This window comes from Hyperolius riggenbachi, chromosome 6 (assembly GCF_040937935.1).
Source record: "Hyperolius riggenbachi isolate aHypRig1 chromosome 6, aHypRig1.pri, whole genome shotgun sequence".
NCBI classification, from domain to species: Eukaryota; Metazoa; Chordata; class Amphibia; order Anura; family Hyperoliidae; genus Hyperolius; species Hyperolius riggenbachi.
Genome location: NC_090651.1, coordinates 6,991,992 through 7,014,447, shown reverse-complemented (window position 1 = coordinate 7,014,447; position 22,456 = coordinate 6,991,992). Strand labels below are relative to the sequence as shown.

The following is a 22,456-nucleotide window of genomic DNA, read 5'->3' as shown; positions in this document are numbered from 1 at the left end:
TGACAATGATGTCAGAAACACCTGATCTGCTGCATGCTTGTTCAGGGCTATGGCTAAAAGTATTAGAACAGGGGTGTCAAACTCAAATACAAAGTGGGCCAAAATTGTACACTGGGACCGCGGGCCAACCTCAATGTCTGAACAGCGAGGAGAACGCCAGCGCATACCACTAAGGCTGCATCCGAAATGACCACCAACTCAGTGTGCAGCACCTAAATAGATTTTCTGCACACTTTGCATTCAATTCAGATGCAAATCATATGCAAATCTTCTACTACTTATCATGCGAACAGGAAACTCAGGAGGAGGGGCTGGGAGCAGCTAACCTGACAGTTACATAGTTACAAAGTTAAGAAAAGGTGGGGGGAAAGGCTGCGCGTCCCTAAACACATGCTGCAATTGATTGGTTAATCGCACAGGCATACACCGCCTCTGCCAGACTGAAAAATGCATGCCCTGCATCCAAGACAAGTGCTAACATTTATTAAACTAGGAGGAACTTTAGCTTCCAATATGATTTGCATGCAAAGTATATTATACTAGACACTTGCGCCACGGTGAGGCAAACCTCCGGGCAAGTGACCTAACCTAAATTTAAAGCCTTGGGAGCAGCTAAGCAAAAAAATGTGTAACTTACATTTGGTTGAACAGCGAGGAGAACGCCAGGACATACCACTAAGGCTGCATCCGAAATGACCACCAACTCAGTGTGCAGCACCTAAATAGATTTTCTGCACACTTTGCATTCAATTCAGATGCAAATCATATGCAAATCTGCTACTACCTATTATGCAAACAGGAAACTCAGGAGGAGGGGCTGGGAGCAGCTAAATTGACAGTTACATAGTTACAAAGTTAAGAAAAGGTGGGGGGAAAGGCTGCGCGTCCCTAAACACCTGCTGCAATTGAATGGTTAATCGCACAGGCATACACCGCCTCTGCTAGACTGAAAAATGCATGCCCTGCATCCAAGACAAGTGCTAACATTTATTAAACTAGGAGGAACTTTAGCTTCCAATATGATTTTTTGATTGAATCCAATACATTGTCATTTTCCAGTATAGACCCAATGATGGCCATAGTCCGACACAGGAAAACATGGCTGCCGCTAGGAGGTGCTTTTGCCGAATATAATCTTACACAGCGTCACACCCTTTAGATCAGTGTCCCACGGAGTCCGAAACTTTGATTTCCTCCAGCCGCTGTGCGACATAATTTAAATATTACGTGGGCACATTTGGGCTGTCACTGGGGGCGCAGTTGCTGAATCTAGTCCAGCACAGCGTCAGGCTATGTGGAAAAATTGTGGGACAAAGTCTTGCACTGCGATTCCCTTTGGTAATGCGCTGCGCAATATGGTTATTATGCTGGCATGCGTGCAATTGGGGAGGAGCTAAAGCACCAGTGCTGGCGCCTGCCCTACCCCCCCAGCTAATGCCAGATCGCCTAATTACTCTACTGACCAGGCTGGATCCTCCCCAAAAAGCACTCTGATCACCCATGGCTCCCCTGCACACAGGAAAAAGGAAACTGTTGGGGGGAACTAAGCACCTATTAATGGAATGTCAGGAGCATGCGCCTCTGAAAAGGCAAACTTGCAGATCTACCCGGAGATGATGGATGCCAGCACAAAGACGGGGGTAGGGAGCGCCCAACCAAGGGTAAGTAATGCCTGCCACACCCCCTTTGCTGGGCATTCCATTTACAAAACTCCCAGGGGGAGGTTATTTTTATGTATCTTCACAAATTTCCTTGAATGGTGGCCACTAACGGTCCAATTTCTAGAGAAAAATCATTCGAGCGATCAGAAATTATGATCGGATTAGTTGAAAATAATCTGTTGATGGGCACAATCTATTATAAAAAAAAAAATCGTCCGACTGGATTTTTGTCAAACCAAAATTTGGATTTTCTTAATTGGTTGTGATAGATATTAAAGAGAATCTGTACTCTAATATTCTTACAATAAAAAGCATACCATTCTATTCCTTATTTTCTCCTGTGCCCCTCTGTGCTGTTTCTGCCACTCTCTGCTGCAATCCTGGCTTGTAATTAACAGTTTTAGGCAGTGTTTACAAACAAACTAACCAGCTTCTAATAGGCTCAGCTAAGCATAGAGTGTGAGTCACTCAGAGTGTGCAGGGGGCCTGCAGAGGGTGTGTATCGCTTCTACCAATCACAAGCAGCCCTGCACATTCCACACAATCAAGCTTTAGCCCGACAAACAGGACAGAGGAAAGATACATTGATTTATTACAGAGACAGTGCAGTTAGGAAAGACTGCAGTAAGCCAGAGCACATTAGAACAGGCATAGGAAATTATAGGATAGAAGAACTAAGGCTGAAAAATTTGTTACAGAGTCTCTTTAAGCAAAGATTGGTTCGTTGATGGTGTAGTGAATGATTTTTCTTCCGTTAATAATTTCTGCTCGCTCGAATGATTTTTCACTAGAAATTGGACCATTAGTGGCCACCTTAAAGGAGATCAAACACCAAAAAATCGTATTTACTGACGTGAAGCTATTTCATGGTTGATTGGAATGCAGAATTATGTCAATTGAAAGGTTGGATTTTACAACCGTATCTGAAGAGAGAAAGCGCCCTGATCTGCCCATTTATGGGAACAAATAATAGGGACAGGGCAGCCTCCATATCCTTCTCACGTCAGGTTCTCTTTGAGCAGCGTACACACGCTGGACTAAATTGCAGTTTAACAAGAACCGATGGACTGGCAAACAATTGGTGGTCTGGACAGTGCGCAGTGATCTCAACTGACAGCGAGAAGGAATGATTGTTGGCCATCTGGTCCAACCCAACCTAGCCAACTATTGTCCATACTCCGTGATGTGCGCAGGCGCTGATGTCTGAGAGCACATGTGCAGAAAACGTACACTCGCCATCACATTGGTAGACAACCCGCCGTACTGCCTTAGGCCCCGTTCACACTTGCGGTTCTCTGCCAAACGGACCGGATGACCTGACCGGATCCGGACCGGATCGGATCCGGTCAGGTTGCATCAGGTGTTCATCAGGATGCGATCCGGATCCGTTTGGCAAAAGATAGTAGAAACCGAATAAAAATGTTGGGGTCTGGGAAGTCAGCAGAAGGTGGACCTGTGGAATCAGGCCCTCCGCTGTTTAGCACTCACCTCCACCTCCGACATACTGCCAACATCTCCAGCACGTTTAAAGTCACTGCTGATCCACTCCAAAATGCTTGCCCATGTGTCCCCATCCAAAATCGCCGCTACAAATACGCATAGGAAGTGGGGTAGAACATCCGGATGTTTAGCCAGTGTGTTGTGCGCTCTCCGGTTCTCATTGGTTTGTATTGGCCGGATCAAAAAATAGCGCATGTTGGGTCTTATGCTGGAGTCCGGATCCGGTCCGGACGAAACGGACGCATGTGAACGGACGCATAGGCTTTCATTGCTATGCCGTGCGTCCGTTCCGTCCGTTCTGCATGCGGTCCGGCTCCGGCACGGCGATTCCGGACGGCGACCGCTAATGTGAACCGGGCCTAAATTCTGCTAATATTTTTGTTTGTGCGCAATGTCACATTCACCATCTTAACAATACCATCTGGAAGCGTCGGTTGCTGTCGTTTGGACTTGGGGTACATCTATCGTGTGTAGAGGTCCGATGTAAATCACAGATCTGTTGGTCATTGTTCATTATAAATAACAATAGTCCAGCACATATACGAAGCTTCATAGCTTGTGTACAGCTCAATGCCAGGAAATGGCAGCTTCCATCCAGGCTCCTCAGATAGCGAGCGCTGTTGTATGACAAGAGTTCCTTTCACTCCATTTTAAAAAACACAACTGTAGTGAGAGGTATATGGAGGCTGCCATATTTATTTCCTTGTAAACAATACCATTTACCTGGCTGTCCTGCTGATCCTCTGCCTCTAATAATTCCAGCCGTAGCCCCTGAACAAGCATGCAGATCAGGTACTCTGAGCGAATAAGCCACATGCTTGTTTCAGGGTTGTGATTCAGACACTACTGCAGCCAAAGAGATCAGCAGAACTGCCAGGGAACTGGTATTGTTTAAAAGGAAATAAATATGGCCGCCTCCATATCCTCTCACTTCAGGTTCCCTTTGAACAGATGGAAAACTTAGAAATGCACCCTGTATGTACTTAGAGAGATAAGCCTAATTCCCCCTCATCTGTGCCTAACCACAACTGTAATTTAATCCCTCAACTGTGTCAACTGACTGCCACGGCAGAGCAGCTAATTTGTGAATACAGTACCTTAACCCTATATCTGCGTACATGAAAGCAGGAAGTAGACACACTGCAGATTTATTGCAGGAGTTGTATCAAGTTTAACAGAGAAATGTTTTTCTTTAAAGGTTATTATGATGTTACTTATCTTTAGAGCAAAGAGGAAGCTCTGAGTTCAGGTCCTCTTTAACACAGCTTTTTCTGATAACAAACCACATCTCCTATTCACAAAACCACAGGACTCTATACTTCTCACCACAGATGGCCAATGAGACACTAATAATTCTGACTCGCATGCATATTTTATGCAGCTTGGAAATCAGCCAATCAAGCGCACTTCCTGCTATTCTGATTGGCCCAAGCTGCACACAGGTCACATGGTATTTGCTGGAATCATTAGCATACAGAAATCTCTAACCCTGAGCGTTACACCATGAATGTTCTCTCTGGTTTCATCAGTGAACTAGTGTTTAATATCAGATCTTGCAGATAGGAAGGCAGCAAAGAATCAGTCCGGTTACACATGATGAGGCAATGTATAAATAATAAAGTATAAACCATTCTCCAGAGATACTGCCGCAGCACACCTGCTCCCTGTGGTACTGGTCTCCAGGTTGTCACGGTGATCCCTGGAAGAAATCCTTTATATGTCCACATGTCCGATGTAACGTCATTATGCCAGATCTATGTGTGTATTTATCCAGCCTGCAGTAGTGGCATCCTGACATCTGTTATTCCCCCACCGCCGCTGTACCACACGTGGGATCGGGTGCCGGGCGATCACCATGAATTACACAGGGGGCATAAGAGGCAGGAGGGCAGGGAATTTTTTATACCTCATCACAGAAAGACATTTGGGGGCTTTTAAGAAACTGATATTTCCAGTTCATTGAAAAATCCCGCTAAAAGCCGACTAATACTAAAATCAGAGTCCAGCACCGTAGAAAACCCCCATCATGCAATGCTCTCCTTGTCTCTCATGTCCCCATGTTGAGAGGATCTAGTGAGCAGCTTGTCCCGCTGCCCTGAGGTCGAGTCCCGCCAGGGGTCATGTGCCAGAGACTTGTGACATCATCCAGTATCCCCGTACTATCTCTGCAGGAGGCTCCGCCCCACGATCATCCGCATCACCTCATTGGTTCCTGCCAGGTCAAAGGAAATGAAACACTTAGGGACAGCAAGGTTGTAATTTAAAAAATATATATTTTTCTTTAATATACTAATTAATGTGGCATGTAAATACAACAATGAAGTTAGAGGGATATGGTGGCTGCCATAATTATTTCCTTTTAAAGAGGCATTGTCAGCCAAAAAAATCTAATTTAATTCCCCTACTGTTCAATATGCAGTCTGCAGCCTTACCCTGCATTGCAGGCGCTCCAATCTATTCAGAAATGTTTCTGCAGTAATAAATCTTATCTCAGTCAGCCTGGCTCTATTTTTGCCATTGCCAACGAGAAGGAAGCTGGTCATCACTCCTCCCACATATCTGCTCCTCACTGATTGGCTGAGAGAAGTTCAGTGAGCTGCTGAAATAGGATCAAAAAGCAAAGCAAGCTAGCTATGACAGTGCAGTTTTTAGGAGAAAAAAAAGAAGCTTCTGATGCGTTGCCTCGCCACCAGCTTTGAAGCATTGCCCGTCCCCAGCTTCAGAGACATTGCCCTGCCCCCAGCACAAGAGGTGATCAGCACTTCTCTATTTGGAAATAACTCACAAACAATGATGCAAACTTTTATGCACCTTGAAAACAGATTACGCAGCTGCTTAATATTCCATTTTCAATCTGAATACACTCGCATAACATTTTGCATCAACTCTGAATTATCTCACCGACCCTCTCCATTTCCACACGTCATCTGACAGTAAATGACAGAATGTGGGGAAGTCACGACTCACCCTCCAGGATCTGGTGAACGCGGATATCGCGGACGTACTGCTGCACGGCGTAATCCTTCAGGTAGCCGTATCCGCCGTGCATCTGCAGCGCCTGGTTACACACCTGCAGGAAGAGGCGGACAGCGATATCAGGAAAACGGTGATTACAGGGGGCTGAACACCCACCTAGCACCTGCCCCATCTATAAGGTATCCTCCTGCTCAATACAAACATTCAGGACTGAAGGCACAACTGAAGTGACAGGGATATGGAGGCTGCCATATTTACTTCCTTGAAAACAATACCAGTTGCCTGGCTGCCCTGTTGATCTTCCTAGCATCAGTAGTGTCTGAATAACACACCTAATAGAGTCACACTTCAGTCAGAGCACCTGATCTTAGTACTTTTTATTAGCTGTAATGTGTATTTATGTCCACTTATCACCAGGGGGCAGTGTGAGACAACAAAAGAAAGACTTCTGCTTTCAGATTCTATATTTTTGGCTAAGTAGAGAGAGATAAAAGCATTCCAAGAATTTACAGCACAACCAGTTCTGCCGACTGAGGTCAAAAGCAATGCACTGATCTCAAACGCTGCTGAAGCTGCTAATGGGTTAATTAAAAACACCTCACCTTCTACTAGCTACTAACTGAACTATGAGCCTACGCCCTACGCACATAGTTCAGTTAGTAGCTAGTAGAAGGTGAGGTGTTTTTAATTTCATTTCTTCCATTTAGTTGACCCTTGGGCAGCCCGTGTGTGTGTGTGTGTGTGTATATACAGTGTGTGTGTGTGCCCGTGTGTGTGTGCCCGTGTGTGTGTGCCCGTGTGTGTGTGTGTGTGTGTGTGTGTGTGTGTGTGTGTGTATATATGTTCTGTTCCGTTAGCCGGGCGCATCCACTAGGTGGCAATAAAACTCAACCAGAGTTGCATCATTCCCTACTATCCTTGGCCCAGCTATATATATATATATATATATATATATATATATATATATATATATATATATATATATATATATATATATATATATATATATGTATATATATACACACACATACACAATATAATCATAATCTATATAAAATATAAAAAATATTTATAATTTATAAAAAATAAGTGACGTGTGTCTAAATCCACCCACTTCTACCCAGCATCCACCTTGTCATTAGGAAGTCAGCAGCAAACTACTGCACTCAGCAAATTATAGCGACAGCTTTCCGCATAATTACCGCACCACACCGCACACTTACCGACTGCTATCGCAATCACCTCGTTCTCAGAATTTTTTTTTATGAATTCACTGCAATAACCCTCATTTACCGCTAGCGGTAATTTCCCGCCCTTCTCTGAACTACCGCTCTCGCTTTTCTGAATCGAGGCCATTGTCTTTTAAAGCTTATTATCTCAAGTGTCTGGCAGAGTTCTCTGCGATTTTGAAAGTGGTGGAGCTCAATGGCTAATTTGCATAGATAACAACTGGAGTTTCTTAACTCTTCCTGTACTGGAAACAATATTAGACTTATGTCTCTGCTCCTAATGTTTTATTTCTTAGCTGTGCTACACATACAAATCATAATATCATCATTTTTTTTTCGCTTCAGTGTCTCTTTAAGGCCTCATTTACATCAGAGATCTCCGGGATGTCGGTTATCCTACAGCAGAGAAGTGTCCAGTAATGGTGCAGAATACAAAACACACCCCGATCACTACAATCCACAAAGGGCGTTCTATGGCATAAACACAGATCACGCCGTGTATTTCACTAGATCAGCACACTGCGTATCTCCCAGGATATGAAGAGTGCCACAGAAATACAACGGATGTACCAGAAATAACGTGTGGAGAGCACGCAGCAGAACATATAATGAATGAGGTGCCACAGATCGCACACATCAACCCACCTTGAAGCACTCATCCGTGGCATACAGCTTTGCCATCGCACATAGAGTCGCTGCGTCGCCGTGTCCTTCCTGGAGCGCCTGCGCAGCGTGGCGCACTATAAGTCGCGCTGTCATCAGCTGGGTCGCCATGTCTGCCAGTCGGAACTGAAGGTACTGCAAAAAATGACACACATAGCTGAGGCAAAAACATCAGATGTACAAGAAATGCAGGACAAGGAAATGCTGATACAAGTCATGGAGTGACTGACGCAGGACGAGGAGAGGGTGCCACGGGGTGAGGAGTGAGAGGAGCAACAGACACAGAGTGAGGAGCGACTGACACGGGGAGAGGAGGGACCGACATGAGGCGAGGAGTGAGAGGAGCCACAGACACGAGGTGAGAATCGACCAACACGGGAAGAGCAGCGAGAGGAGCAACAGACACAGGGTGAGGAGTGAGAGGAGCAATAGACACGGGGCGAGGAGGGACCGACACGGGGCGAGGAGGGACCGACACGGGGCGAGAAGGGACTGACACGGGGAAAGGAGCAACAGACACAGAGTGAGGAGTGACCGACACGGGGTGAGGAGTGACCGACACGGGGTGAGGAGTGACCGACACGGGGTGAGGAGTGACCGACACGGGGCGAGGAGGGACCGACACGGGGTGAGGAGCGAGAGGAGCAACAGACACAGAGTGAGGAGTGACCAACACGGGGTGAGGCGTGACCGACACGGGGTGAGGAGTGACCGACACGGGGAGAGGAGGGACCGACACGGGGAGAGGAGGGACCGACACGGGGAGAGGAGGGACCGACACGGGGTGAGGAGGGGCCGACACGGGGGTAAAATTACTCACACAGGAAAAGAATAACAAAGTACATTTCCTGCTGGCTATTTTCCCACACACTGTATCTCATATTGGTTTCTAATAATACAAATCATTCATAATGACGACATATATAAACAAGAAGTTTTGAATCAGGGAAGTGGCTATACCTGACTATTAGCGAGGGGTTCTCCGAATTGCTTCCGCACAGTCAGATGATCACGTGTGAGGATGACCGAGGCGTGAGCCGCGCCCAGAGAGCAGGAGGCTGCAACACAAAATCCATACAGTCACATGGCAGTTTAACAGCAGCTTAAAATGTACCTGAGATGCGTTTTATAACTGTACTAGCTGATTGCCCGGCGTTGCCCGTTTGGCTGTGTCGGCTCCGCCCACTTTTTGTAACCCTAACACACACACACAGTCAATGACCAAATTTGTGAGCTTTGGCATCAATAATTTGTATATTCTCATAGAAATTAAATAAATCAGATTAACGGTTTGTAACTCCGCCCCTCTCCAGCATTTGAACCCCAGTCACCCAATGACCAACTGTAGCAGGTTTGAGGCATCTGCTATTAACAGTAAAAAAATGGCAGCAATTTAAATATTTCCCTTGAAAATCAACAGGTGAATTTTGATTTACTATAATAGGCTCCACCCACTTCCCTGAATATTAATCCCAGTCACTCAGTGACCATCTGGGTAAAGTTTGAGAACCCTGCCATAAACAGTGTAAGAAGGGCTGCAGTTTATATTTTCCCATTGAAATTTGTTTTTGGCTCTCCCGACTTTTTGTAACCTGGACACACAGTCACTCAATGACCAAGTTTGTGAGCTTCGGGGTCCCTGGCATCAATAAAAACGAATCTGATGGGCAGTTTGTGGCTCCGCCCCTTTTCTGAATTTGAACCCCAGTGACCCAATGACCAACTGTACCAGGTTTGAGGCTTGTGTCATTAACAGTACAAGAATGGCAGCAATGAAATATTCCTCTTGAAAATCAACAGGAGAATTTTGATTGGCTGTTGTAGGCTCCACCCATTTTCCTGAATATTTCCCAGTCACCAACCGGGCAAAGTTTGACAACCCTGCCATTAACAGTGTAAGAATGGCTGCAGTTTATATTTTTGCAGTGAAATGTGTTTTTGGCTCCGCCCACTTTTTTGTAACCTTGACACCCAGTCACTCAATGAGCAAGTTTGTGAGATTTCAGGTTCCTGGCATCAAAAATGTGTGAATGGAAGCAGTTTATCCACCAAGAAAATCTGATTGGCTGTTTGTGGCCCCGCCCCTTTAGTGAATTTGAACCTCAGTCACCCAATGGCCGAGTGTAGCAAGTTTGAAGCCTTTGCCATTAACAGTGCAAGAATGGCAGCAGTATTCCCCTTGAAAACCAATAGGTGAATTTTGATTGGCTGTTGTAGGCTCCACCCACTTTCTTGACTCTTAATCCCAGTCACCCAGTGACCAAGTGTGGCAAGCCTGAGAACCCTGCCATTAACAGTCTAAAGCTGGGTACACACGTTGCGTTCCCGCACTCGATTCCCGTCGATTCGTTTATTTCCGACATGTCCAATTCGCGGGTCGATGGATCGTTAGGTCGATTTGCCGAACTTTACATGGCATTCCACCTAAAAATCATCGAAATGCGCTCTGAAATAATCTAATCATCGGGAAACGAGCGGCGCGTTCGATGCAGGAACGCACCGTGTGTACCCAGCATAAGAATGGCTGCAGTTTACATTTTCTCATTAAAAATGAACGGCTGAAATTTGATTGGCTGTGTTATGCTCCGCCCACTTTTCCTGGATTTGTAACCTCGGTCACCAAGTGACCACCTGTGCCAAGTGTGGGGACTCTGGCTTGATTACTGTGAGAATGGCAGCCTTTTACACACCTGGGAATATACAGTGGAACTTCTTGTCTGGTCTAAAAAGATAAGCATCAGCATAATAACCTTTAAAGAAAAACATTTGTTACAGCTGATACAATTCCTGCGATAAATCTGCAGTGTGTCTACTTCCTGCTTTCATGGAAGTAGACATAAGGTTAGCATCCTGAGTTTACCAATTAGCTGCTCGGCCGAGGCAACCAGCTGACACAGCTGAAAGATCAAATTACACATAGGCTAAACTCTCTAAACACATACAGGGTGGATTTCTCTCCGTTTTCCTTCTGTCCTGTGCGAGAGTTCAGCTCAACTTTAATTGGCCAATTTCACCTCTTATATGTAGTATGAGGATTTATCTAAACAATTTGTTTATAGTATTCAAGATCTGTCGGCTCTCATGCTATATGTAGGTGGTAAAACTGGCCAATCATAAGCCAATAACAATTGGATGTGTGTGCGCACCCTAATACATAGAGAATCTGAGAAATACTGAATACACAGATGGAAGATCATACAGAATAGATAGAAAACAGACTGACTGGTATATTATGTACAGTGAAAATTACCAATATTGATCCTGCCTCCGTTCAGCCCCCTCATTGCGATCCCAAAGCCCTGCCCCTCCTCTCCGAGCCGATTGGCCACAGGGACCGCGCAGTCCTCGAATATGACCGCTCTGGTTGGCTGCGAGTTCCATCCAACCTGCAGAAATCAACACAACAACGTGCAGATATTATTTATGGATTTTAGTTTGATAGGGATAAGGTTAACTCCGTGGGGGCAGGAAGGGGCGGAGCTAGGCAGCGGCAATGCAAATCGTATAACGAGGTCAGGGTCAGCTGATGTAAGAAGCAATAGTTATTGTCTCCCTGAAAGGAAATCCGCATTCGGTGATAACAGAATCCTTCAGGATAATTTCTCTTTTATAAATGACACTAATACTACGTACACACTATGGTCATTACTAGCAGCAGCTTAACGATCGATCTGCCGACAATCGGGTGAAGACGTTTACCAAACGATCATTAAGTACGACAACGAACAAACGATAACGGCATGATGGAGAAATCCAACAGGTTGGATCATATTGAACAACAATCGTTACAAAACTATATAGTGTGTACAGTTATCTGCCGAGCACGATCGTTACAAGGCCCAATGCGCCTGCGTTGGATTTTGCCCAGCTTCCGTACTTCCTGTGTAGCGCAGCCCGTAACAATTGTTACATTACAAATTTCAAGCAAACTTTGTTTTCAAGTTAACTGTCATATATTTTTATCTATTGTAACACCGTTTATGTATTTTTTTTATTTTTATTTTATATAAATATGTACGCAACATTTCCCTCTGATCGTTCTTTTCTGTGAGAACGATCGTTAATATGTGTAGGATGATTGCTGCATCCCATCGTTGTATTCCAATATTGTTTGTCTAGTAATTATCGTTACTTGTAACCGATTGTTATCACAATTGTGTACGTAGCATAATGCTGGGAACATACCATGAGTTTTTTTTTTTTTTTGCATATAGATTGCTTGATAGATAATTTCCGACAAGTCCAATCTGATTTTGATTGTTTTTCTGATTGATTTTCTCCTAGAAGTGAAAAATGATCTGAAAATCGATCAGTCAGTAAATGTGCTGAAAAAAACTCATTAAGTATTCCCAGCACAAAGGTAGCCATAAATGTAGTGATGATGGGCAGATTCGACCAAGAGACAATTCTCTCCCTGATCGAATCTGATCGGCGAGAGATCTGTCGGCTGTCCATACACTGCAGACCAATTCCCGATCAATTCCATGCTGAAACTGACCCGGAATCGGCCTTATGCGGCACCTCGCCGCCCCCTATTGTGTAAGGAGTCTCGCTGCATTTGTCACTCGCCCAGATATCACTCAATGTTAGCGCCGTACAAACGATCGCGCAAGTCGGTTCTACATCTTGCAGCATGTCCGACCGATTAATGCGACTAATTTCGGGCTGAAATTGGACGCATTTTTGATCGGGCATGCACCTGGCGGCACCGTTTTTCATCCCATTCCGATTATAATAAATTGAATGGTCGATCGGCCGCTAAGTCGCCTCATGTATGGCCACCTTAAAGAGAAACTCCGACCAAGATTTGAACTTTATCCCAATCAGTAGCTGATACCCCCTTTTACATGAGAAATCTATTCCTTTTCTCAAACAGACCATCAGGGGGCGCTGTATGACTGATATTTTGGTGAAACCCCTCCCACAAGAAGCTCTGAGTACCGAGGCACTCCTGGCAGTTTCCTGTCTGTAAACCTTGTTGCATTGTGGGAAATATCTGTTTACAGCTGTTTCCAACTGCCAAAACAGCATGCAGCAGCTACATCACCTGCCAGCAGTAACAATGTCACCATGTAATAAATGTCAGAATGTAAATCAGGGATTTAAAATATTTTACAATGGGCAAACACTGACTAAATCATTTATACATAATTATTGTAAAAATGAAGCACTTTTTTTATTACATTATTTTCACTGGAGTTCCTCTTTAAGGCCTGGTACACACCATGCAATTTGCAGTTCACCTCCTATCTCCGTGGATCTGTGAAAACATTTTTTAGTCAGGCTACTGACTGCCAGCGACCAATCCCAGCTCAAAATCAATCGCTTTCTCAATCTTATGCAGTGTTGTAAAACATGGATTCAAATATTTCCCATATGTAAAGTCCTTTCACATCATTTATGATAGATATCCATTCAGAAATATTGGAAATCAGTATTTGAAAAAATTGCATACGCTAGCTTAGCCTTTCTTCAATATCCGATTAGTGTCAGATCTGAATAAAAATCTGATCACTCGCTTAGCCTCCCTGTCGGTTTTTTACCATTATTTTAGGGTGTAAAAGTCGTGCAATTTTTTAGCATGCTTTCAGACCCTTAAATCCAGAAATAATCATACTGCATAGAGATCTGCAGAAGCCCCGGCACAATACTAACCTTCCTGGGATCCAGTGCTGCAATTCTCCATCCGTCCTCCGGGTGGCGCTGTAACCCTGCAGTAAGATTGCCGTCTGTCATCATAACGACAGACGGCGATCTCACCAGAGGGAAGCGGAGCCTCCGAGTACAGGAAGGAGAATGGCTGTCGGCGTCTGGATGCCCCGGGAGGTGAGATAAAACGCCCGCTACACTCTGCATAAAGCTCCTGGCAGGTGCCACAAGTCAGGTTCGGGGTTACTGCTGTGAGCTGCGGTTTTCTGCCCAGAGCCTGACTCGGGGTTACCACCAGGGAGGTTGCCTAGGATGTGAAGTAAAAATTGTATGGTGTGTACAAGGCTTAAAGTGTACCAGAGATGAAGCTTTAGGAAGATTTGATACTTACCCGGGGCTTCCTCCCACCCCATAAACACGTGCGAGTGCCTCACATGCGCAGTAGACCCGGACTGACGCGACCGAGCTGTTACCGGGGCTGATCAGCAGACCGCGGGAGGAGAGTGAGGGGCTCACATGTGTTTATGGAGCGGGAGGACGCTCAAGGTAAGTATCAAATCTTACTAAAGCTTGATCTCTGGTTTCCTTTAAAGAATACCCGAGGTGACCTGACATGATGAGATAGACATGGGTATAGATCTTATCAGTGAGGGTCACACTGTAGTCACTTCCTGTCTGAGTCAGGACTGAGTCAGCCACTTACATACCTGATATTTAACACTTTCAGCCAGAGAAAGAAAAAAGGAACACAGCCTAGTTATTTGTGTGATAGGCACTGTACATACCCATGTCTATCTCATCATGTCACATGTCCGCTTTATAAATGTCTTTGGTGGAGTCACTGCTCTTCTTCAGCGACAAATCATTCTCAGCATATTGATTTACATTCTATTCTTCTTACTTCTTGCACAAATAACGTCACTCCACGTTTCTGTTCCTCACCTTCCTCTCCTTCTTGCCGAAGCTGAGGCCGGGCGTCCCCTTCTCCACCACCAGACAGGAGATCCCCCGAGAGCCGCTGCCCCCGGTGCGACACATCACAACGTACACGTCCGTGTCCCCCGCTCCGCTGATGAACGCCTGCGCAGAGGAGATCACACATCATCCAATGACACACTCACTATAAAGAGGCCCTGTGGTGACGTATAGCAGAATGCAGTAAAGAGGCCCTGTAGTGACATATAGCAGAATGCAGTAAAGAGGACCTGTAGTGACATACAGCAGGATGCAGTAAAGAGGCCCTGTAGTGACATATAACAGAATGCAGTAAAGAGGCCCTGTAGTGACATATAGTAGAATGCAGTAAAGAGGCCCTGTAGTGACATATAGCAGAATGCAGTAAGGTGGCTCTGTAGTGACATATAGCAAAATGCAGTAAAGAGGCCCTGTAGTGACATATAGCAGAATGCAGTAAAGAGGCCCTGTAGTGACATATAGCAGGATGCAGTAAAGAGGCCCTGTAGTGACCTCTAGCAGAATGCAGTAAAGAGGCCCTGTAGTGACATATAGCAGGATGCAATAAAGAGGTCCTGTAGTGACATATAGCAGAATGCAGTAAAGAGGCCCAGTAGTGACATATAGCACAATGCAGTAAAGAGGCCCTGTAGTGACATATAGCAGAATGCAGTAAAGAGGCCCTGTAGTGATATATAGTACAATGCAGTAAAGAGGCTCTGTAGTGACATATAGTAGAATGCAGTAAAGAGGTCCTGTAGTGACATATAGCAGAATGCAGTAAAGAAGCCCTGTAGTGACATATAGCAGAATGCAGTAAAGAGGCCCTGTAGTGACATATAGCAGAATGCAGTAAAGAGGTCCTGTAGTGACATATAGCAGAATGCAGTAAAGAAGCCCTGTAGTGACATATAGCAGAATGCAGTAAAGAAGCCCTGTAGTGACATATAGCAGAATGCAGTAAAGAGGTCCTGTAGTGACCTATAGCAGAATGCAGTAAAGAAGCCCTGTAGTGACATATAGCAGAATGCAGTAAAGAAGCCCTGTAGTGACATATAGCAGAATGCAGTAAAGAGGTCCTGTAGTGACATATAGCAGAATGCAGTAAAGAGGTCCTGTAGTGACATATAGCAGAATGCAGTAAAGAAGCCCTGTAGTGACATATAGCAGAATGCAGTAAAGAAGCCCTGTAGTGACATATAGCAGAATGCAGTAAAGAGGTCCTGTAGTGACCTCTAGCAGAATGCAGTAAAGAGGCCCTGTAGTGACATATAGCAGGATGCAATAAAGAGGTCCTGTAGTGACATATAGCAGAATGCAGTAAAGAGGCCCAGTAGTGACATATAGCACAATGCAGTAAAGAGGCCCTGTAGTGACATATAGCAGAATGCAGTAAAGAGGCCCTGTAGTGATATATAGTACAATGCAGTAAAGAGGCCCTGTAGTGACATATAGTAGAATGCAGTAAAGAGGTCCTGTAGTGACATATAGCAGAATGCAGTAAAGAAGCCCTGTAGTGACATATAGCAGAATGCAGTAAAGAGGCCCTGTAGTGACATATAGCAGAATGCAGTAAAGAGGTCCTGTAGTGACATATAGCAGAATGCAGTAAAGAAGCCCTGTAGTGACATATAGCAGAATGCAGTAAAGAAGCCCTGTAGTGACATATAGCAGAATGCAGTAAAGAGGTCCTGTAGTGACCTATAGCAGAATGCAGTAAAGAGGCCCTGTAGTGACATATAGCAGGATGCAGTAAAGAGGCCCTGTAGTGATATATAGCAGAATGCAGTAAAGAGGCCCTGTAGTGACATATAGCAGGATGCAGTAAAGAGGCCATGTAGTGACATATAGCAGAATGCAGTAAAGAGGCCCTGTAGTGACATATAGCAGGATGCAGTAAAGAGGCCCTGTCGTGACATATAGCAGAAGGCAGTAAAGAGGCCCTGTAGTGACATATAGCAGAATGCAGTAAAGAGGCCCTGTAGTGACATATAGCAGAATACAGTAAAGAGGCCCTGTAGTGACATATAGCAGGATGCAGTAAAGAGGCCATGTAGTGACATATAGCAGAGTGCAGTAAAGAGGCCCTGTAGTGACATATAGCAGAAGGCAGTAAAGAGGCTCTGTAGTGACATACAGCAGAATGCAGTAAAGAGGCCCTGTAGTGACATATAGCAGAATGCAGTAAAGAGGCCCTGTAGTAAGATATAGCAGAATGCAGTAAAGAGGCCCTGTAGCGACATATAGCGGGATGCAGTAAAGAGGCCCTGTAGTGACATATAGCAGAATGCAGTAAAGGGGCCCTGTAGTGACATAGAGCAGAATGCAGTAAAGAGGCCCTGTAGTGACATATAGCAGAATGCAGTAAAGAGGCCCTGTAGTGACATGTAGCAGAATGCAGTAAAGAGGCTCTGTAGTGACATATAGCAGAATGCAGTAAAGAGGCCCTGTAGTGACATATAGCAGAAGGCAGTAAAGAGGCTCTGTAGTGACATATAGCAGAATGCAGTAAAGAGGCCCTGTAGTGACATATAGCAGAATGCAGTAAAGAGGCCCTGTAGTGACATATAGAAGAATGCAGTAAAGAGGCTCTGTAGCGACATATAGCGGGATGCAGTAAAGAGGCCCTGTAGTGACATATAGCAGAATGCAGTAAAGGGGCCCTGTAGTGACATAGAGCAGAATGCAGATAAGAGGCCCTGTAGTGACATATAGCAGAATGCAGTAAAGAGGCCCTGTAGTGACATATATTAGAATGCAGTAAAGAGGCCCTGTAGTGACATCTAGCAGAATGCAGTAAAGAAGCCCTGTAGTGACATATAGCAGGATGCAGTAAAGAGGACCTGTAGTGACATATAGCAGAATGCAGTAAAGAGGCCCTGTAGTGACATATAGCAGAATGCAGTAAAGAGGCCCTGTAGTGACATATATTAGAATGCAGTAAAGAGGCCCTGTAGTGACATCTAGCAGAATGCAGTAAAGAAGCCCTGTAGTGACATATAGCAGAAGGCAGTAAAGAGGCCCTGTAGTGACATATAGCAGAATGCAGTAAAGGGGCCCTGTAGTGACATAGAGCAGAATGCAGATAAGAGACCCTGTAGTGACATATAGCAGAATGCAGTAAAGAGGCCCTGTAGTGACATATATTAGAATGCAGTAAAGAGGCCCTGTAGTGACATCTAGCAGAATGCAGTAAAGAAGCCCTGTAGTGACATATAGCAGGATGCAGTAAAGAGGACCTGTAGTGACATATAGCAGAATGCAGTAAAGAGGCCCTGTAGTGACATATAGCAGAATGCAGTAAAGAGGCCCTGTAGTGACATATATTAGAATGCAGTAAAGAGGCCCTGTAGTGACATCTAGCAGAATGCAGTAAAGAAGCCCTGTAGTGACATATAGCAGAAGGCAGTAAAGAGGCCCTGTAGTGACATATAGCAGAATGCAGTAAAGAGGCCCTGTAGTGACATATAGTAGAATACAGTAAAGAGGCCCTGTAGTGACATATAGCAGGATGCAGTAAAGAGGCCCTGTAGTGACATATAGCAGAATGCAGTAAAGAGGCCCTGTAGTGACATATAGTGGAATGCAGTAAAGAGGCCCTGTAGTGACATATAACAGAATGCAGTAAAGAGGCCCTGTAGTGACATATAGTAGAATGCAGTAAAGAGGCCCTGTAGTGACATATAGCAGAATGCAGTAAGGTGGCTCTGTAGTGACATATAGCAAAATGCAGTAAAGAGGCCCTGTAGTGACATATAGCAGAATGCAGTAAAGAGGCCCTGTAGTGACATATAGCAGGATGCAGTAAAGAGGCCCTGTAGTGACCTCTAGCAGAATGCAGTAAAGAGGCCCTGTAGTGACATATAGCAGGATGCAATAAAGAGGTCCTGTAGTGACATATAGCAGAATGCAGTAAAGAGGCCCAGTAGTGACATATAGCACAATGCAGTAAAGAGGCCCTGTAGTGACATATAGCAGAATGCAGTAAAGAGGCCCTGTAGTGATATATAGTACAATGCAGTAAAGAGGCTCTGTAGTGACATATAGTAGAATGCAGTAAAGAGGTCCTGTAGTGACATATAGCAGAATGCAGTAAAGAAGCCCTGTAGTGACATATAGCAGAATGCAGTAAAGAGGCCCTGTAGTGACATATAGCAGAATGCAGTAAAGAGGTCCTGTAGTGACATATAGCAGAATGCAGTAAAGAAGCCCTGTAGTGACATATAGCAGAATGCAGTAAAGAAGCCCTGTAGTGACATATAGCAGAATGCAGTAAAGAGGTCCTGTAGTGACCTATAGCAGAATGCAGTAAAGAAGCCCTGTAGTGACATATAGCAGAATGCAGTAAAGAAGCCCTGTAGTGACATATAGCAGAATGCAGTAAAGAGGTCCTGTAGTGACATATAGCAGAATGCAGTAAAGAGGTCCTGTAGTGACATATAGCAGAATGCAGTAAAGAAGCCCTGTAGTGACATATAGCAGAATGCAGTAAAGAAGCCCTGTAGTGACATATAGCAGAATGCAGTAAAGAGGTCCTGTAGTGACCTCTAGCAGAATGCAGTAAAGAGGCCCTGTAGTGACATATAGCAGGATGCAATAAAGAGGTCCTGTAGTGACATATAGCAGAATGCAGTAAAGAGGCCCAGTAGTGACATATAGCACAATGCAGTAAAGAGGCCCTGTAGTGACATATAGCAGAATGCAGTAAAGAGGCCCTGTAGTGATATATAGTACAATGCAGTAAAGAGGCCCTGTAGTGACATATAGTAGAATGCAGTAAAGAGGTCCTGTAGTGACATATAGCAGAATGCAGTAAAGAAGCCCTGTAGTGACATATAGCAGAATGCAGTAAAGAGGCCCTGTAGTGACATATAGCAGAATGCAGTAAAGAGGTCCTGTAGTGACATATAGCAGAATGCAGTAAAGAAGCCCTGTAGTGACATATAGCAGAATGCAGTAAAGAAGCCCTGTAGTGACATATAGCAGAATGCAGTAAAGAGGTCCTGTAGTGACCTATAGCAGAATGCAGTAAAGAGGCCCTGTAGTGACATATAGCAGGATGCAGTAAAGAGGCCCTGTAGTGATATATAGCAGAATGCAGTAAAGAGGCCCTGTAGTGACATATAGCAGGATGCAGTAAAGAGGCCATGTAGTGACATATAGCAGAATGCAGTAAAGAGGCCCTGTAGTGACATATAGCAGGATGCAGTAAAGAGGCCCTGTCGTGACATATAGCAGAAGGCAGTAAAGAGGCCCTGTAGTGACATATAGCAGAATGCAGTAAAGAGGCCCTGTAGTGACATATAGCAGAATACAGTAAAGAGGCCCTGTAGTGACATATAGCAGGATGCAGTAAAGAGGCCATGTAGTGACATATAGCAGAGTGCAGTAAAGAGGCCCTGTAGTGACATATAGCAGAAGGCAGTAAAGAGGCTCTGTAGTGACATACAGCAGAATGCAGTAAAGAGGCCCTGTAGTGACATATAGCAGAATGCAGTAAAGAGGCCCTGTAGTAAGATATAGCAGAATGCAGTAAAGAGGCCCTGTAGCGACATATAGCGGGATGCAGTAAAGAGGCCCTGTAGTGACATATAGCAGAATGCAGTAAAGGGGCCCTGTAGTGACATAGAGCAGAATGCAGTAAAGAGGCCCTGTAGTGACATATAGCAGAATGCAGTAAAGAGGCCCTGTAGTGACATGTAGCAGAATGCAGTAAAGAGGCTCTGTAGTGACATATAGCAGAATGCAGTAAAGAGGCCCTGTAGTGACATATAGCAGAAGGCAGTAAAGAGGCTCTGTAGTGACATATAGCAGAATGCAGTAAAGAGGCCCTGTAGTGACATATAGCAGAATGCAGTAAAGAGGCCCTGTAGTGACATATAGAAGAATGCAGTAAAGAGGCTCTGTAGCGACATATAGCGGGATGCAGTAAAGAGGCCCTGTAGTGACATATAGCAGAATGCAGTAAAGGGGCCCTGTAGTGACATAGAGCAGAATGCAGATAAGAGGCCCTGTAGTGACATATAGCAGAATGCAGTAAAGAGGCCCTGTAGTGACATGTAGCAGAAGGCAGTAAAGAGGCCCTGTAGTGACATATAGCAGAATGCAGTAAAGAGGCCCTGTAGTGACATATAGAAGAATGCAGTAAAGAGGCCCTGTAGTGACATATAGTAGAATGCAGTAGAGAGGCCCTGTAGTGACATATAGCAGAATGCAGTAAAGAGGCTCTGTAGTGACATATAGCAGAAGGCAGTAAAGAGGCTCTGTAGTGACATATAGTAGAATGCAGTAAAGAGGCCCTGTAGTGACATATAGCAGAATGCAGTAAAGAGGCCCTGTAGTAACATATAGCAGAAGGCAGTAAAGAGGCCCCATAGTGACATATAGCAGAATGCAGTAAAGAGGCCCTGTAGTGACATATAGCAGAATGCAGTAAAGAGGCCCTGTAGTGACATAGAGCAGAATGCAGTAAAGAGGCCCTGTAGTGACATATAGCAGAATGCAGTAAAGAGGCCCTGTAGTGACATATAGCAGAATGCAGTAAAGAGGCCCTGTAGTGACATATAGCAGAAGGCAGTAAAGAGGCCCTGTAGTGACACATAGCAGAATGCAGTAAAGAGGCCCTGTAGTGACATATAGCAGAATGCAGTAAAGAGGCCCTGTAGTGACATATAGCAGAATGCAGTAAAGAGGCCCTGTAGTGACATATAGCAGAATGCAGTAAAGAGGCCCCGTAGTGACATATAGTAGAATGCAGTAAAGAGGCCCCGTAGTGACATATAGTAGAATGCAGTAAAGAGGCCCTGTAGTGACCTATAGCAGAATGCAGTAAAGAGGCCCTGTAGTGACATATAGCAGTATGCAGTAAAGAGGCCCTGTAGTGACATATAGCAGAATGTAGTAAAGAGGCCCTGTAGTGACATATAGCAGGATGCAGTAAAGAGGCCCTGTAGTGACATATAGTAGAATACAGTAAAGAGGCCCTGTAGTGACACATAGCAGAATGCAGTAAAGAGGCCCCGTAGTGACATATAGTAGAATGCAGTAGATTATTCAGGATAGACACTTTTACAGTAATTTGCATGGTTTCAGCATCAGAAATACTTTACCATAGATAAATATTGGTATGTAACCCCACCCCCATTGTGATGTCACAGCCTAGGCTAATTAAATATGCAGAACTCTTCTCCCCAGACCCTCCACTAGTTTCACTCAGGGTATCCTTGGTTACTGAAGTGGTACAATATAAGAATACTAGCCGACCCGCGGGGGTAGCGGGCAGGAAGGGGGTATTGGGCACAGCGGCAGGGAGAGGGGTCGGACCCCCCCACCTCACCTGGGTCCCCCATCTGCACTCCCCCTCCTTCTTCTTGCTTGGACCGGCCCTTAGGGTAGGGCGCTACTTCTTCTTCTTGCTTGGACCGGCCCTTAGGGCAGGGTGCTACTTCTTCTTGCTTGGACCGGCCCTGGGGGCAGGGCGCTACTTCTTCTTCTTGCTTGGACCGGCCCTTAGGGCAGGGCGCTACTTCTTCTTCTTGCTTGGACCGGCCCTTAGGGCAGGGCGCTACTTCTTCTTCTTGCTTGGACCGGCCCTGGGGGCAGGGCGCTACTTCTTCTTCTTGTTTGGACCGGCCCTGGGGGCAGGGCGCTACTTCTTTTTCTTGCTTGGACCGGCCCTGGGGGCAGGGCGCTACTTCTTCTTCTTGCTTGGACCGGCCCTGGGGGCAGGGCGCTACTTCTTCTTCTTGCTTGGACCGGCCCTTAGGGCAGGGCGCTACTTCTTCTTCTTGCTTGGACCAACCCTGGGGGCAGGGCGCTACTTCT

General features: G+C 45.2%; 2 protein-coding genes across 2 annotated transcripts in view; one reads left to right on the top strand and one right to left on the bottom strand.

The window, feature by feature from the left end:
• Window positions 1-22,456, top strand: part of THYN1 (thymocyte nuclear protein 1) — a 122,473-nt gene that overhangs the window by 50,205 nt on the left and 49,812 nt on the right. The window lies entirely within an intron of this gene.
• Window positions 4,682-22,456, bottom strand: part of ACAD8 (acyl-CoA dehydrogenase family member 8) — a 36,455-nt gene continuing 18,680 nt past the window's right edge. The window contains exons 6-11 of the mRNA XM_068238799.1: window positions 14,621-14,758; window positions 11,280-11,415; window positions 8,990-9,087; window positions 8,012-8,164; window positions 6,129-6,231; window positions 4,682-5,373 (exon numbers count right to left, since the gene is read on the bottom strand). Of these exons, the coding sequence (XP_068094900.1) occupies window positions 5,321-5,373; window positions 6,129-6,231; window positions 8,012-8,164; window positions 8,990-9,087; window positions 11,280-11,415; window positions 14,621-14,758 (681 nt within the window). The 3' untranslated portion in view covers window positions 4,682-5,320. The remainder of the gene's footprint in view (window positions 5,374-6,128; window positions 6,232-8,011; window positions 8,165-8,989; window positions 9,088-11,279; window positions 11,416-14,620; window positions 14,759-22,456) is intronic.